This window comes from Mesoplodon densirostris, chromosome 1 (assembly GCF_025265405.1).
Source record: "Mesoplodon densirostris isolate mMesDen1 chromosome 1, mMesDen1 primary haplotype, whole genome shotgun sequence".
Taxonomy (NCBI): domain Eukaryota; kingdom Metazoa; phylum Chordata; class Mammalia; order Artiodactyla; family Ziphiidae; genus Mesoplodon; species Mesoplodon densirostris.
The window spans coordinates 134,705,241-134,723,088 of record NC_082661.1 but is presented as its reverse complement, the minus strand read 5'-3'; the positions used below and the strand labels follow the sequence as shown (position 1 = coordinate 134,723,088).

General features: G+C 33.2%; 1 protein-coding gene across 5 annotated transcripts in view; it reads right to left on the bottom strand.

Annotated features, from left to right (window-relative positions):
• The window catches only part of EPHA5 (EPH receptor A5), a 323,812-nt gene that overhangs the window by 283,491 nt on the left and 22,473 nt on the right, over nucleotides 1–17,848 (bottom strand). For all 5 annotated transcript variants that reach the window (XR_009533516.1, XM_060109012.1, XM_060109001.1 and 2 more), the window contains exon 2: nucleotides 10,215–10,279. Coding sequence is in view for 4 of the 5 variants with exons in the window: in XM_060109012.1 (XP_059964995.1) it covers nucleotides 10,215–10,279 (65 nt within the window). In the remaining variant the exon portion in view is untranslated. The remainder of the gene's footprint in view (nucleotides 1–10,214; nucleotides 10,280–17,848) is intronic.

Sequence of the window (17,848 nt, the reverse complement as noted above, 5' to 3'; positions counted from 1 at the left end):
ATTGCAAAATTATAAGATGATATAAATGCAATATACTTTCACTGTTAAATTACCTTTAAAAATCCCATTATTCAATCTGGCATCAAAATAAAGCAAACAGTAAATCAGAGAAGCTTGTTTAATGAAGTGACTTTATCTCTCAGGATTATACTCATCGTTATGACTTTAACTGTGAAGACTGGAACTATTTGTGACACAAAGTGAATAATCCTCCATTATTTAAATAATTTGTAATCACAGCACAGTCCATGATTCTTCGGCTTATTACTTATTTGCATGTTATAATCAACTAAAATTTCATGCATGCCCAAATATACAAAACTCTGTTTAAAATGAAACTTCTCCAACAGCTTTGGCAGCTGTCCTGTCTGGATGTATATAACGTGGGGTGGAATACATGAAGGATTCATGAAGCATATGCACACCATTTCTATTATATATGTCCTAGATCAAATGTTAAGAAATAAAGCTGAATTGGAAGGTATATTCTGAATAAGTTCAGATTCATAACCTATGGCATTAAATATTCACAGTAACATTTTGGAAGTGTTGAAATCACGTAAGGCAATCCCACATAAGAAAAGCATTAATTTATCTTAAAGATTGTAAAAACTATTACTCAACAGTAAAGACTGCCTTACTGTTTTGTTTCTATGTTTTTGTGTCTATAGCTTGCTTCTAAACAAGAGACTTGGCTTATGATGCAACATAGTGACTTTGAGGACCAGGTCAGCAAACACAAGGGTGATTTTCTTGGCCTCTAAGGAAACAATGAGTTTATAGGATACTGTTAGTCTTCTTACTCATAATAACTAGATGTATACCAAAATATGCAAAGAAGCATGGAGGCGCATAGATATTTGTCTTACAGAACAGAATGATGATAATCAAAAGATGTAGAATCACTGATTACAATGAAGTCTAAAATATAAGAATAGTGGGACATATAATAGTAAGATTTTAAATAAGTCAAATAGACCAATTAAATATGATTATCAAATAGAATTTAAATAAATCAAAGAGACCACTCAAATAAAATTATTGAATGCTGGGTAAAATTCATATTCATTGTAGAAATCAGGCTTTAGAAACTTGATGGAAATTATGCACTGAAACAACTAATTTCACTGCAAATTTTTCGAATAAATGTTTCACATTAGTAATTATTTTATAACAAAATAAATTTTATATGAGAAAACAACTTTATACTTAGGGAAATGCTTCCTTATCAGAATTCCCAAGAGACTAATTGAGATGACACCAACTTTTTTTTTTTTAAGCTGCTCTCATAGAAGAGATGGTCACCAACAGCTACAGCTACACTTATACTGTATGATTTTACCCTCCTTCCTCAATCCAGCTGGGTATATTTGAATAAGTGATGGTCAGCAGAGCCAAGTGGAAATTTCTATGTGGAATTTGGAACATCCCCAGTCAGCCTGAGCTGGTCTTTTAAACTCAGGCAATCAAATTTGGAATTGGGTGAAAGCCATGTGAAACTGAAGCGAATAAATCTGGTTTGCTGAGAGAATAACAAAGAAATGAGTAGTCAAAGGTAGGAACCAGATCATGAAACGTTGCCCAATCCCTTGGTTTCATTTTTTTCAAGAACTCAATTGATATTGGGTTCTGTGAGTTAAAGAGGCATCGTGCTAAACATTGTATCATTATCTCATTCTAATAGGCATAAGAACATTGTGCAGTAGGTAGTATTATACACAATTTATAAATGAGGAAATGGAGACACAGAGTGATAACTTGCTACACATTAGGTAGTAAGGTGTGGAGTTAGATTCTGAATCTAGATTAGCTGGTTTCAAAGTCTCCATGTTAACCATAATGACTTTAAGGAGGCAAATATGTATACAAATTAGTAATTTGGATTGAACTCAATAGAGAGGGGGGCCCAGAGTTGTGTATATGTTTTTGCAGACTGTATATTTCACAACTCTAGGAGACATCATTCAAACTTATCTGATTACCTGAGGAGAGGAAGTGAGTTCCGTATAACAATGTAATGTCACTATTTGGCACATAACAGTCTTTTGGTAAACTTAATTGTATAATAAAAATAAACTATTCTTGGTTCAAGCTTACATGACACCAAATAAATAAGAACCCTTAAATCCAAACTTCGGTGTATCTTTTTACTATTCTATTTTAGCCAAAAATGTATAGCCTTTTGCATCTAAACAACCACCACTTCCTACAGATTCATATGCCTAGTTATGTATCAATCAGTGGCAGATGCGATTAATGTGAATTTATATTTGAGGCATAGAGCAACGTGCTAGAGATAACAACATAAAGGTCTTCACACTAGAGAAGCTTACAGTAGTCATACACAAACACTGGTAACACTATAAATATCTAATTTTTAGTGTGTTCAATACACAGGAAGTGCTGGATTTTGATTCAGCCTAGGAAGTGGTCACCCTTCCAGGTGGTAATGGAAAGTTTCATTTCCATTGTATAACTTAAACTGGGCTTTAGAAAACATGATTAGTATTAAGATGGGTTATATGAGGGTGGAAGGTGGAGTATTTCAAGCAATCCGTGCAAAACACTAGAGGTAGAAATTTATATGAATCTTTTGGGGAGTTAAGAAGAGAGAAGTCAGTTCATTTGGGGGGAAGTGTGTTGGGATATAAGATCACAAAGATACCAGCCCAGGCTCCAGAGGACAGAGATTCCAGGCTGAGCAGTATGGACCATCATTTTCTGCATTAATGCAAACAGTGAGTGGCATAAAAGAAAAATAAAAGAGAGAGAGAGAGAGGGAGAGAGAATAAGGCAATGAACAGCAAAAGCCTCAAAAAACTTCAAACGTGAGAGGAGTCTTCAGCATTCTCTCTCCCTGTGCTGCCTTTAATGGAAATAATCAACAGGAATGCTCGATGATTACAGTATATATTTTCTCTGTGGGAGAGGGAGATTATCTACTCAGAACCATAAAGCATTTTGCTTGCAAAATTAATTCAAATTGACTTGCATGGGAGTACTGTCACATGAATTGAAAACAGCTGAGGAATGGTTAAAAAAAATATCATGATAAACAGCAATCAAACCACTAGGAAAATACCCGGTGTTTGGCCCCTGGGGACCTCTGCAAAGCCGTTTTATTTAACATCTTTATTAATGAATGGGAAGATGAAAGTAAAAAAAAAATCATTATAGTCACATATGGAAACTGGAGAAAATATCAATGAGAGCAGAGAATTCTTTTTCAGAAGAAGAAGGATTTTAGGTCCAGATTTTACATGGAGTAAATCATTTCACAGAGAACCTCTAGATAGAGACCCAGAAATCTCCATATATGTAATGGGGAAAAGGAAAACATGAGTACCCAATATGAAACAGGTGGGAATAATATTGGGAAATGGCTGTTTGAAGTAAGTGGGTGCACAGGTGTCTGACATCACAGGTAAGGTGACAGTAACATATAACTCTTTAGAAATAACCTGAAACTCTGTTCACATGTATGCTCCCAGCTTCTTATACAGACCAATAGAGAATGTCATCCAAAAGGAGCAGATCAGGAGAATTAAGTGTTTGGGTAGAAAGCTAGTCTAGGTGATGAGTATGGATAACATAGCTGTACACATTGTGATCTGGAGAAAAAATAGATAGGGGTTGGGATGGAGGGAAAAAGGATTTCACAGCATGATCTGCTAATGGAAAAACAGTTAATCTTTGAACCATACTTTCCTGAGGAAATAAGACTTAAACTGCAGTTTGAAGGATGAGGTCTTTAGCTAGCCTATTGCAGTTGGGGTAAGAAGAAGGATTAACCAGAGGATATCATGAATAGAGGCTATTTTCCAGTTTATGTTTGTGAGTTTCCCTATAATGCAGAAGTGTTTTGAGAGACTGTAAAGAAGAAAATATAGGCACTGTTTTATAGTGACTTTAAATATATAAACAGTGACACCTAGCAAACAAATAATATATGCATGTCTCAATCCTACCTTGAATGAATACACTGTGACTCTTGTTAATACATTCAATATATAACAAAGGCAAAATACAACCTTTGTCTCATATGCCAAAGCAGAACTGCACATTTTAAAAAAACTTTCTTCATAATTGCTTAGTTCCTTTGTGGGAAATCTAAATGTGAAATTGTGCTTCATCTAAACTTCAGTGTATGCTAAATGACTGTCTTGAATTCCTTAAATTATTTATCTTAATTACCCTAGGGGTTGGGTGTGCTTTTTGTTTTTCTAAAAAATAATGGATACAAAGCTACTTTGGAATAGGATTGTTCTTCATTATACTGGCATTTGCAATATATAGTATAATACCCATTCCCTTTAGAATTCTTTTCTATCACTGTCCAAATAAAGAGCTTTTCTATATCCACTAATGTGCTCTTTTTTCCCCTTCAGCATAACTTTAATCTTTATTAGCCTCTCCATGCTCAGTGTGGGCCTCAGTGCTTGTCATTATCTTTCCTCTCCTTTGGTAGAAAGCAAAGCCAAAACAAGGTTCTGGCAAAACATCCTGATCATAACCAAAATATATGAGATTAGCAGTGTTCAAATACTTCTCCTCATTCTTCGCCTTTAAGTTTGGGGAGGAGGAATCACACACAAAGCCCTCACATACACTTTTACCCAAATCTGAGTATCAGAATAGAAAATCCAGTTTAAGTTTCTCTTGATTCAAGAGAATCCACATAAAACACTAATGATGGATTCACAGTCCATTTTGAGTAATCTAAACTTGAGTTATTTTCAACTTCAAAAGTAAACACAGGGCTTCCCTGATGTCGCAGTGGTTGAGAGTCCGCCTGCCGATGCAGGGAACACGGGTTTGTGCCCCGGTCCGGGAAGATCCCACATGCCATGGAGTGGCTAGGCCTGTGAGCCATGGCCGCTGAGCCTGTGCATCTAGAGCCTGTGCTCTGCAACGGGAGAGGCCACAACAGTGAGAGGCCTGCGTACAGCAAAAAAAAAAAAAAAAAAAAAAAAAAAAGTAAACATAGGTTCTCTGTCTTGAAGAAATCAGAAAATAGAACAAACTGACACTAAAACAAGAACAGCCATAAACTTCTGTTTTGAAGTGACTTTATGTAGGACTATTGCTTGTTCTTTCTCCCCTAGGCAGAGAGCAGTTTACTCTGTCTCCATTTTAGTACAACTATGATTTAAGTCAATATTCTGAAATCTCTCTCAAATGAATAAGTTATTTTGAATGATCCTAATACCCACTAAGATCAGCATAAGAAAAGACTGCAAAAATAATGTTTATCTTCTTTGAATGGAATAGGAAAAGAGAGCAAAAATAAAAGCAGAATTTGCAATACGATTCAGAGGTGACAGCTAGGGGACTGTGGTGGCTTGCCCACTGTGTGAACAGGAAGTACAAAGGACTCAGTGGGGAAAAGGCTTTCTCCCAAAGCAAAGAAGGCAGGTCTATCTTGTGATCTTTTGTAACAACAACATATGGAAAAAGAGCAATAGTGAAATTTCTAAGACGTTAAGAGCATAATCTGCTCTAAACAAACACGATAGCCATTCATTTTATTCTTATAAGAATGTTTTGAAAACACTTGCTCAAAATTTCCAGGAAATAATGCTATTAACATGAATGATTAGACTATATAAATTAATCAACACTAAATGTTCCAGAAAGTGAATGAAATAATGCTACTGTAATTAGAAGGAAGCAAAGTACATCTTCAGGGTGTGTACAGATAGGACAGGGAATGTTCTGTATGATACTGCAATGGTAAACACATGTTATTATGTATTTGTTAAAACCCAGAGAATGTAAAAGAGAAAGAGTGAACTTTAATATAAACTTGGAATTTACCTAATAATAATGTGTCAACATTGCCTGGTCTATTGTAACAAATGTACCGCACTAATGCAACATGCTAATAGTGAAAAAAGGGTAAGGAGGAATATTGAAGTTGTGTATAAGAACTCTGCATACCTTCTGCTCACTTTTATGTAAACCCAAAACTTCTCTAAAAAAATTAAGTATATTAATTTTTAAAAATAAGGCAATGGTTAAAAAAATAACAAGTATTTTAAGACAAAATCTTATGTAAATATAAAAAAGAGGGTTGACAATAGAGTCAATCATGAAATAAATTAATTCTCAACACCTCTTTATTATTCCTTATTCACAATCATGAACTACTATTACTGTTAGAATTATGTCCTAATGAGTTGAGGCTGAAAAAGTTTGAGAACCGCAGTGTAAAATACTAACAAAAGGTGCTCTGAAGGAAAAAAAATATTTACTCAAATAGGCAGTGAAATTTAGAATTGAGGGTAACTATGAACATTTTACATCAATTAAGCCAGAAGTCAGTCTGTGTTTTGCTTATTTGTTTTTATTTCTGTCTACAATTAAAGACCAGTTCCGGGAGAAAAAAAAGCATTGACAAACCCTCCCCTTAATTTTATTTAAAGTGAAATTAGAGTACTGAGTCCCACATTTGGGAGTTGAGGCATAAAAACTCTTAAGAGTTTTTACTTACTTCATTTGAACAGTCAAATGCCAAAGAGATAGCTGAGTGATTTTTGCTTTTAACCACCAAACTGTTGCTTTCTGGTTGTGTTTCATAAATTAACAAACAAACAGTTATCCTCCTAATAAATATTTATTGAAGTCCAATTATATGCCAGGAACTGAGCCTAGTTTTAGAAACACTGTACAGTGTTTATATGAGATTGCCATAAGAAATCTAAAAGCTTAAAAGCAAAGAAAAAGTATGACAGGTGCAATGATTGTTTCTAAGAGGTGTATGGAATGTGTGCCTGACTACAAGGGATGAATAGGGTTTCTCCTAACTTACTTGCCCAATTCTCAGACCTAGATTTAGGGTACTATTTTTATCGGTCTAAGAAATAAAATAATAAAACATGCATTCTTAAGGCCTGAGGTTCAGGAAATGTTCTGAAAAAAAGAATATTCTTCTTTACTTAATACAGTAAAGGCTTTCAGACTGGGGGAGCTCTTAAGTCAGACAATTCAAGACAGCCTTACAAGAACATTCTTTCATGGAGTTATCAGGTTATATATAATGACAATCCTCTGAGATCAAGTCTTTGAAGAGTCTCCTACCTGACTCTGCCCACCCTAGTGCCTGTCAGACTACTGTTTTTCACCCTGACAACAGATTTTTGGTATTGTCCAAGGCTACTTTAAAGAGCTGGAGTGGCAGAAAAGGACACAGGGTACCTTGAAATGCCACAAACTTGTTGTTCTGACAAGATTTAGTCCTTTTTCTTGACTAGATGTTCCTTGGATTGCTCCAAGATTTTGGTTAATTTCCAGAGTTCTGAAAAATTGATTCTTATAATATTTTCCACTTTTCTCATGGCTTTCATGGAAGAGAAAAATTTCAGATGCTCTTATTCCAAAATTTTTGTTGATATCACACCAATGATCTATATTTCACTTAGAGTTAGATTTCTTATCTAATCCTAAATGACTCAGCCTAATAGCAATATATAAAAAGTATATATATATATATATATATATATATATATATATATATATATATATATATACACACACACACACTTTATTGGAACTACTTGTACTCTGTATGCTTATTTTCTTTAAAATATAATTTTTAAAGTTTCTTCATTTTGCATTTGGGTGACATAACATCAATATAACAACTGAATTCCACATGCATTCCTCATACTCGGATAAGTGCACATTCACTAAGTTTCTCTAGTTTAACTTCTTTTTCTTCAGTATTAACATCAGGCATTAGCTATGTCAAAAGGAACATCACTCAAAAAATTACAAGAGTTTTGAAAAAATACTCATTTAAAAATCTGAACAAAATTAACACTATAGTAACAATTATATAGAAAGAAAAAGAAAGGATGAAGTTGCTAGAATGACTGGAAATAGCCCATTCCTGATAAAAAGATTAGGTTTTTATAAAGGAATCAATTGTGCTTTACGCAGAAATCACATACAAAATTGAGTAATTTCCCTAAAAATGTTTAGTTACAAGAACAACTACAACATCAGATTTACCCTCAAAGTTACACTCTGTCAAACCTTGTCTGAATAACTTCTGAATGGAAAGAGGAGGAACACAAAACTAAACTCAAGAGATTCAAAGAGAATATGACATATTTTCTCACTTAAAAAAAATAATTTCAATCCAATATGTCAGCCATCTTCTCAGGAAGGGCAATTTAAGTTATTTATGAAATAAATCATTTTTGATATGTGAAAAAATGCAGAGTACAAAATATATTTACAGGTTCTCATAGATGGATGTTAGCCAGCCATCTTCCTATATAGGGGTGGTGAAAGATGAAAGAAAGACAGTAACTCAGAGGTGGTGAGTGAGGGGAAGGATAAAGAAAGAATGGAGAAAGGAAGAGCATAAGAAAGATAAGAGACAGATTAAGAGAATATATATATCTTTATGTTGGCACTGGCTATATCTGAGTAAGACAATTTGTTTTTCATTTGGCTTATCTTCATGTTTTAATATCTTAACAATTTACTTGTATTACTTTATTTATTTTATAGCTCTAAATTTAACCATAATATTTACAACCAAAAAGAAATACCAACTTAATGAAAAAAGAGAAACACATTGAGATGAGGATGTTAACATATAAATTATTATACATTAGAAAAATTAATACTACTTGTCTACTACAGAATACTACAGAAAGAATGTTCTAAGTAAAGGACCAATTAAAACATCTGGTATACTCATCAATTAGAAAAAGTTTTAAGTTTTGGTTATTTGGTTTGTTATAACCAGATTTAGTATAATATTAAATTACTTAATTAAATTGAAATTAACCTTCAAAGTCATATGAAATATTACTAATGTGCATAATCTTCTAATTAATTGCATATATACACTGTATAATAAAGTTTTAAGCATTTAAATTGTTTAAAAATACTTTTTCTTTAAATGGAGGATTGAAAATATTATTTCTTTTTGTCACAAGGTGATTCAATAATTTTTTTTTTACTTTTCTTTTTTATATATTTTATTTTTTATTATAAAAATCCATGTGTGTTTTATTTTATTTTTTAGTTTTATTTTATATTGGAGTATAGTTGATTAACAATGTTGTGTTAGTTTCAGGTGTACAGTAAAGTGATTCAGTTATACATATACATGTAACTATTCTTTTTAAAATTATTTTCCCTTTAGTTTATTATAGACTATTGAGCAGAGTTGGTTCAATAATGATGTTGGGTAGTTTTAGCTTGAAAATTAAAAATATATATATTTAAATATTAAAGTCATTATATAATAAAAATGTTCTATCAAAGTCTAGATTGTTTTCAATATAATAGTCATGCAATACAGTTAATGTTTTCTATGTAATACAATGATTTTATGTCACAATATTTTACTTATATTTTCATTTTCCATCTGATAATATGGATGTTTTTAATTAAGCATGAGATAATGGAATACTTTTTATATAATCTATGTATTAAGATTGTTAGTACTATAAATATATTAATAGGCATATTGTCAAAAAAAAATGGCTTACTTAATTTTCATCCCAAAGAAGTTACTTTCAATGTAAACCATAAAAAACTAACAAAAAAACAATGGTTGATTATAAAACTCTTCCAATGGAGCATCTTTTCTGAAAGTTCTCAATAGAGAAAAATTCAAGAATTAAAAGAAAACCTTTGAATGATGAATAATCTGATAATCTGAGACATTTTTAATTTCAATGGAATTTAAAGGAATTTCTTATAATATTTTAATTCCCTAATGTAAATTAAACACATAATAAATTGGTTCCAGTGTTTGATTCAACACTGTCATTGACACATGAACTTTTATTTCCTATTCAATATAAACAAGATAAGGGCAAATTAGCAGCAAATCTTTGTTTTTTTCTTAGCTCTTCTTCTTCTTTCTTTTTTTTAAAGATAAACCAATTCTAAAAATGTGTTGGTTGCTTCAATCTGAAGCTCTCCTGAATGCTGAAGAAACTTCATATTTCTTTATGGATAAACATTCAGAGAGGAAAATAATATATTTGTTGTTCAGTCATAAAAATCTCTTCCCAATTTGCTTGCTTTTCCCAGTCAAAGCTAATTTGAAGTCTCCTCACTCCCCTTCACACACACCCCTCTTTTCTTAACATCAAATCTGTCCAGATAATTTACAACTATATGATATTTAAGATGATGTCTATTCAAGTATTTTAAGTTGTAAGGAAAATTTCATAAAGTCTTACCCCATTTTTTGGAAAAGCAATCCATCCCAAGTCCCCCATGACAGTCCGTGAATCCAACAAATTCACTAAAAGAGAAAGAAAACAAAACTGAGTCAAATATACAAAAATATATTACTATTTTCATAGTGTTATTAAAAGTACATATTACATCCATAACTGAAAGTAAATTGAGCATTCATTATGATGAATACAAGAGTTATAATTTGAAGAAAACATTATTAGGATGCAAGAGAACAAGTGATTTTGAATAATTATTTGGAGAAAAATAACAGCAAAAGTATATAAACAAGTTATTATCCAAAGTGCTTTTTTTTTTTTTTTTTTTTTTTTTGGTCAAACAGGAATAAAGGAAAAGAATAAGAAAAAGAAAATAATGAAAGGTCCACAGAAAACCATGAGGACCATGTCCATTTTTTAAAGATGCTAGTTCTTGGGATTAAGCTGCAACTGTAAAGTTGGGGATAAATGTACTCTATTTTCTTCTGGAAAGCTGTTATAAAGGCAATGAACAAATAATTTACATTAAACAACAATAAACTATTCCTAAGTTTGTAAGATTTTTTTGTGATATTAACCAAAATCCATAATCCAAATTGCAAATTTAATTAAGAAATAAATCTATACACTCAATGAAGCCTAGGAAATGCAGCAGCTCTTAAGGTTGTTGCAATAGCTAAGTGCTCATTGCATTCCCAAAGATACTTTCCTTTTATATATAGCTATAGTCCAAAATGTGTTTTTTATATAACTGTTAGCTACATTTTGAAAGGCAGAACTCAATTAGGGCTGGGTATCCTAACATATTTGTAGCTCCCAAGATGGAAGTCCAAACATCATCATTGCAAAATGAAGCAATAGAAGAGTATGCACATGCACCAACATTCACACACTCACAAACTTGCACATACTCACACACAGATACATAGACACTCAGGGAGTTTATATTTCAACAGGTTCACCTACTGTCCCTCTGAAATTAAAGTAGTTTAAAAGTGTGCTAGGCAGAGAGGCTGCCTAAAATCACACTAAGTTCACAGACACCCCCAAACACACCACTGGACGTGGTCCTGCCCGCCAGAAAGACAAAATCCAGCCTTATCCACCAGAACATAGGCACCAGTCCCCTCCACCAGGAAGCCTAAACAACCCACTGAACCAACCTTACCCACTTGGGGCAGACAACAAAAACAACAGCCTGCGACAAGAACCTGCAGCCTGCAAAAGAGAGACCCCAAACACAGTAAGTTAAGCAAAATAATACAGAGAAATATGCAGCAGATGAAGGAGCAAGGTAAAAACCCACCAGACCAAATTAAGAGGAAATAGGCACTCTACCTGAAAAAGAATTCAGAAAAATGTTAGTAAAGATGATAAAAAATCTTGGAAATAGAATGGAGAAAATATAAGAAACATTTAACAAGGACCTAGAAGAAATAAAGAGCAAACAAATAATGATAAACAACACAATAAATGAAATTAAAAATTCTCTAGAAAGAATCAATGGCAGAATAACTGAAGCAGAAGAACAGATAAGTGACCCAGAAGATAAAATAGTGGAAATAACTACCAGAGGGTAGAATAAAGAAAAAGTAATGAAAATAATTGAGGACAGTCTCAGAGACCTCAGCGACAATATTAAATGCACCAACATTTGAACTAAAGGGGTCGCAGAAGAAGAAGAGAAAGATAAAGGAACTGATAAATATTTGAAGAGATTATATTAGAGAAATATTTGAAGAGATGATTACCCTGATAGGGGAAACAAAATAGTCAAGTCCAGGAAGCACAGAGAGTCCCATACAGGAGAAATCCAAGGAGAAACATACCAAGACACATATTAATCAAACTATCAAAAATAAAATACAAAGAAGAAATATTAAAAGCAACAAGGGAAAAGCAAGAAATAACATATCAGGGAATCCCCATAAGGTTAACAGCTAATCTTTCAGAAGAAATTCTGCAAGCCAGAAGGGAGTGGCAAGACATGTTTAAAGTGATGAAAGGGAAAAACCTGCAACCAAGATTATTCTATCCAGCAAGGATCTCATTCAGAATTCCCGGAGAAATTAAAATCTTTACAGACAGCAAAAGTTAAGAGAATTCAGCACCACCAAACCAGCTTTACAGAAAATACTAAAGGAACTTCTCTATGCAGGAAACACAAGACAAGGAAAAGACCTACAATAACAAAACCAAAACAATTAAGAAAATGGTAATAGGAACATACATGTCGATAATTACCTTAAATGTAAATGGATTAAATGCTCCAACCAAAATACACAGACTGGCTGAATGGATACAAAAACATGGCCTGTATATATGCTGTCTACATGAGACCCACTTCAGACCTAGGGACACAAACAGACTGAAATTGGGGGGATAAAAAAAGATATTCCAGGCAAATTGAAATCAAAAGAAAGCTGAAGTAGCAATTCTCATAACAGGCAAAATAGACTTTAAAATAAACACAATTACAAGAGACAAAGAAGGGCACTATATAATGATCAAGGGATCAATACAAGAAGAAAATATAACAATTGTAAATATTTATGCACCCAACATAAGAGCACCTCAATACATAAGGCAAATGCTAACAGCCATAAAAGGGGAAATCGACAGTAACACACTCATAGTAGGGGTCTTTAACACTGCAATTTCACCAATGGACAGATCATCCAAAATGAAAATAAATAAGGAAACACAAGCTTTAAATGATACATTAAACAAGATGGACTTAATTGATATTTATAGGACATTCCATCCAAAAACAAAAGAATACACTTTCTTCTCAAGTGCTCATGGAACATTCTCCAGGATAGATCATGTCTTGGGTCACAAATCAAACCTTGGTAAATTTAAGAAAATTAAAATCATATCAAGTATCTTTTCTGACCACAACACTATGAGACTAATATGAGTTACAGGAAAAAATGTGTAAAAATACAAACACATGGATGTTAAACAATATGCTACTAAGTAACCAAGAGATCACTCAAGGAATCAAAGAGGAACTCAAAACATACCTAGAAACAAATGACAATGAAAACAAAATGGCCCAAACCTATGGGATGCAGCAAAAGCAGTTGTAAGAGGGAAGTTTACAGCAATACAATCCTACCTCAAGAAACAAGAAAAATCTCAAATAAACAACCTACACTTATACCTAAAGAAATCAGAGAAAGAAGGAAAAAAAAAAGTTAGCAGAAGGAAAGAAATCTTAAAGAATAGATCAGAAAAAAATGAAAAAGAAATGGAGGAAACAATAGCAAAGACCAATAAAACTAAAAGCTGGTTCTTTGAGAAGATAGACAAAATTGATAAACCATTATACAGACTCACCCAGAAAAAAAAGGAGAAGACTCAAATCCACAAAATTAGAAATGAAAAAGAAGTAACAACTGACACTGCAGAAATAAAAAGGATCATAAGACATTACTATGATCAACTATATGCCAATAAAGTGGAAAACCTGGAAGAAGTGGACAAATTCTTAGAAAAGCACACCTTCCGAGACTGAACCAGGAAGAAATAGAAAATATAAACAGAGCAATCACAAGTACTGAAATGGAAACTGTGATTAGAAATCTTCCAACAAAAAAGCCCAGGACCGGATGGATTCACAGGCGAATTCTATCAAACATTTAGAGAAGAGCTAACACCTATCACATTGCCATCATCAAAAAATCTACAAATTATAAATGCTGGAGAGGGTGTGGAGAAAAGGGAACCCTATTGCACTCTTGGTGGGAGTGTAAATTGATATAGCCACTATGGAGAACAGTATGGAGTTTCCTTAAAAACTAAAAACAGAACTACTATATGACACAGCAATCCCACTCTTGGGCATATACTCTGAGAAAACCATAACTCAAAAAGAGTCATATATCACAATGTTCATTGCAGCTCTATTTACAATAGCCAGGACATGGAAGCAACCTAAGTGTCCATCGACAGATGAATGGATAAAGAAGATGTGGCACATATATACAATGGAATATTACTCAGCCATAAAAAGAAATGAAATTGAGTTATTTGTAGTGAGGTGCATGGACCTACAGTCTGTCATACAGAGTGAAGTAAGTCAGAAAGAGAAAAACAAATACCATATGCTAACACATATATATGGAATCTAAAAAAAAAAAAAAAAGTTTATGAAGAACCTAGGGGTAGAACAGGAATAAAGACACAGGTGTAGATAATGGACTTGAGGACATGGGGAGGGGGAAGGTAAGCTGGGACAAAGTGAGAGAGTGACATGGACGTATATACACTACTAAATGTAAAATCAATAGCTAGTGGGAAGCAGTCACATAGCACAGGGAGATCAGCTCAGTGTTTTCTGTCCACCTAGCGGGGTGGGATAGGGAGGGTGAGAGGGAGATGAAAGAGGTAGGGAATATGGGGATATATGTATACGTAGAGCTGATTCACTCTGTTATAAAGCAGAAACTAACACACCATTGTAAAGCAGTTATACTCCAATAAAGATGTTATTAAAAAAAGGTGCTATGTAGTCAAAATGCTTTAGACCTAGACCATAGACCATTATCTTTCAAATATATTATGCCTAAACCAAATGGATCTACCTGGTGTGCTGTGCAGCTGAACCACTTTGAATGAGCATGGTATTTGGACCCAAAAGGGAAACGACTGTGTTAACCCTCATCAGAGGTACTGAAGCTTTCTCAAACTACATTCAAGAGTCAGTATCTTGAAATGCCCGCAATTCTAAAAAGATGGTTGGATCTGCAAGTGTAAGCCTAGGGTACTAAAGGTTTAACATTAGATAGGCTGAGAAATGTGTAAAACTTCTACAAGAGAACGTACTCTGAAATTATTGTGATCAAGGAAATCAGGATCACAACTGAAATATAAATTTTTGGCATGCTATGGAAATTATATGCATTTAACCCTTATTATCCATCATTTTATTTCATATCATATATGCAAACATACATATCTACACACTAAGGTAACAGTCTATATTAAAACTATCAATATGAAAATAAATCAAAAACTTTAAAATCTTAGAAAACACAGATATATACTCAATACTGTAACCTACCCATAAACTTGTCTATTTTCCTCATTAAGTTCTGAGCTCTTTAACTATAAAAATGCATGCCTATAGAATGTTTGTATCAACTTTAGCCTACATACAGCATGTTGGCTTTAGGGAATAAAACAATAAATGATATGTGGAATTATTATTTTTTAAAGGAAGTTGACCTAACTCAAAAACTATTTTTTTAAAACAGCAGAACCCAAAAACAAACAGACCAAAACTATTTCACTACACACTATCTTTGCAAATCCTCGAGTCAGTCCACTAAATTTAATTTTTCAGGAAATCCATACTCTTTTCTTTTTACGCGACTGTTGGCTCTTCTGTTTTCTATGGGAATAAGGCTACATTAAACTTAAATGTCCTTGTCTTCATTTTAGTTTTTCTGGGGCACTAGGTCTGTGTCTAGACATAACTAAATATCAGGGGAGTGCAGAACCTAAATCCTTCTGTTTATTCATCTTTATGATTCATTTTACTCACCTTTGATATTGAGCAGCGGCATATCTGTGTGGTCTAGTAAAGTAGAGCAAATGAGCAAACTAAAGGCCTTCTGCTTCGATGACAGTCAAATTGAACTTAATCCTGTGGTGGCAAAGTGATGTGCATAGGAATTTTAGGAATTCATAACTAGCCTGCCATGAGAAGCACAGCATTCCTTGTAGACTTCTTAATAATATGTGCATCTTGAAATATTCATTATTATCAACAGAATTCCAGATGTCTTTCTAAAATTTAATTGCCCTCATTTGAATTAACTTTAATTAAAATTACTATTTTTACTCTTCTTGGCTTAGAAAATGTGTAAGTGTGAAAGTAAATGAAAATACTTGCTTCACTATTTTTACAATTTATTGGGAGTTTTCCATATTGGAATACATTACTGAACACATGGAAATAACTACAATAGGAATGTATATCATCTTTCTTTTGATGATCTTCTCAAAAGATTTTCTTCAGGTAAACAGATTAGGAGTTTTATAGGAAATACATGAATGTCACTTTTCCATACTGCCTAAAATTGCTTTCCTCCTAGAAGACGATTTCATAACATTCACAGTGCAAAGCAGATATTTACATATACCATTACTGAATTGGAAATTGAGGGGAAAAAAGATAAAAATTAGGTGTTTTAGGTAATTACCTGCAGATTACTACTTTATAATTTTGTTCATGTAATGCAGAGTAAATTGGGATTTGATGCCTCAGGAAAAATAACTATCTAAAATTATATCTACATAAAATAAGATATACAGATAGGTACAGATATGAGTAAGAGAGCTTTCTTATACCTCCAAGTCTTGCACATGCTGCTTTAGCTATCTCAAATACCCTTCTCCCTTTGTGAACTTCTAACTCTTCATTTGTACTTCAAAACATATTTCAGAAACTGTCTTCCCCAGGAAACCATCTCTGATTCTCCTCCTCCTAAATGTGGGTAAGGTAGTATTACTGAATATTTTATTAACACCCAATTCTTATATCCAAAACATGGAATACATAGAATTGTATTGTTCCCCTAAAAGAACACTATGTTTGACTCATGCCTATGAACCTAGCCTGCATTCAGAACAGCTGAATAGCTGTTTGTCTTATGAATGAATCATTTGGCCAGTAGATGGATCAGGAGGGTGTGGCTGAATCAACACACACCAGTAGTTCTCAACATGGGCATTTCATAATGTCTGGAGACATTTTGATCGTCAAAACTGGAAGTAGGGGAATATCTGCTACTGGCATCTTATGGGAAGAAGCCAGGCATGCAACTGACTAAACATCCTTCAGTGAACAGCAAAACTTCTTCCACCTTACAGGAAAGAATTATGTGGCTCAAATTTCACCAGTGCCAAATTTCAGAAACCCTGGTATGCACCTATGATGCTTCTAGAAAATCTCTACTTCACAATTCCTTGCACAATGCATCAGTAGCATGATCATCATTAATAGAAGTTAACACATTTGTAAGCATTCCTTATGAATGAAAATACTACCCCTATTTAAGGAAATGAAAGTAACAAAACTTGACATCTTATTTAGAGAAAACAGAGTATTCTGAATACCCAACACCCATAAATTATTTTTAGTAACCGATGTAACTATTATTACAAGTGTAGGCATTTATGCTCTAATAATTTCTCAACATTCATGATGGTATGCATGAAAAAGCTTTATGCCACTGATATTATCAATGCTTCCATTCCCCCCATTACTTAAGCTACTAACATAAAAACGGGTTTAGACATAGCGTATATATAAATGTGAATTTTCAGAATTTCCTTTTCTAATTTCATTACTGAATTTATTAAAAGGTGGTTTGGCAGTAATGCAGCACAGTCACTAAGTATCTTCTGTGCTACAATTACAGTAATTAAATTGTTCTGAACAGTATATATGCTTGTTGTAAATTGCAATGAATACACAATGAGTATTGATCTTCATTGTACAACTTAATTAAAACTTGTCCAGGAGAAGCCACTAATGAATATAATTAGAGGAAATGTTTGATACCACAGTTACTCTGAAAGACATTAATTAAATATCTGAAATTTTACGGAAAATGTTTTTATTC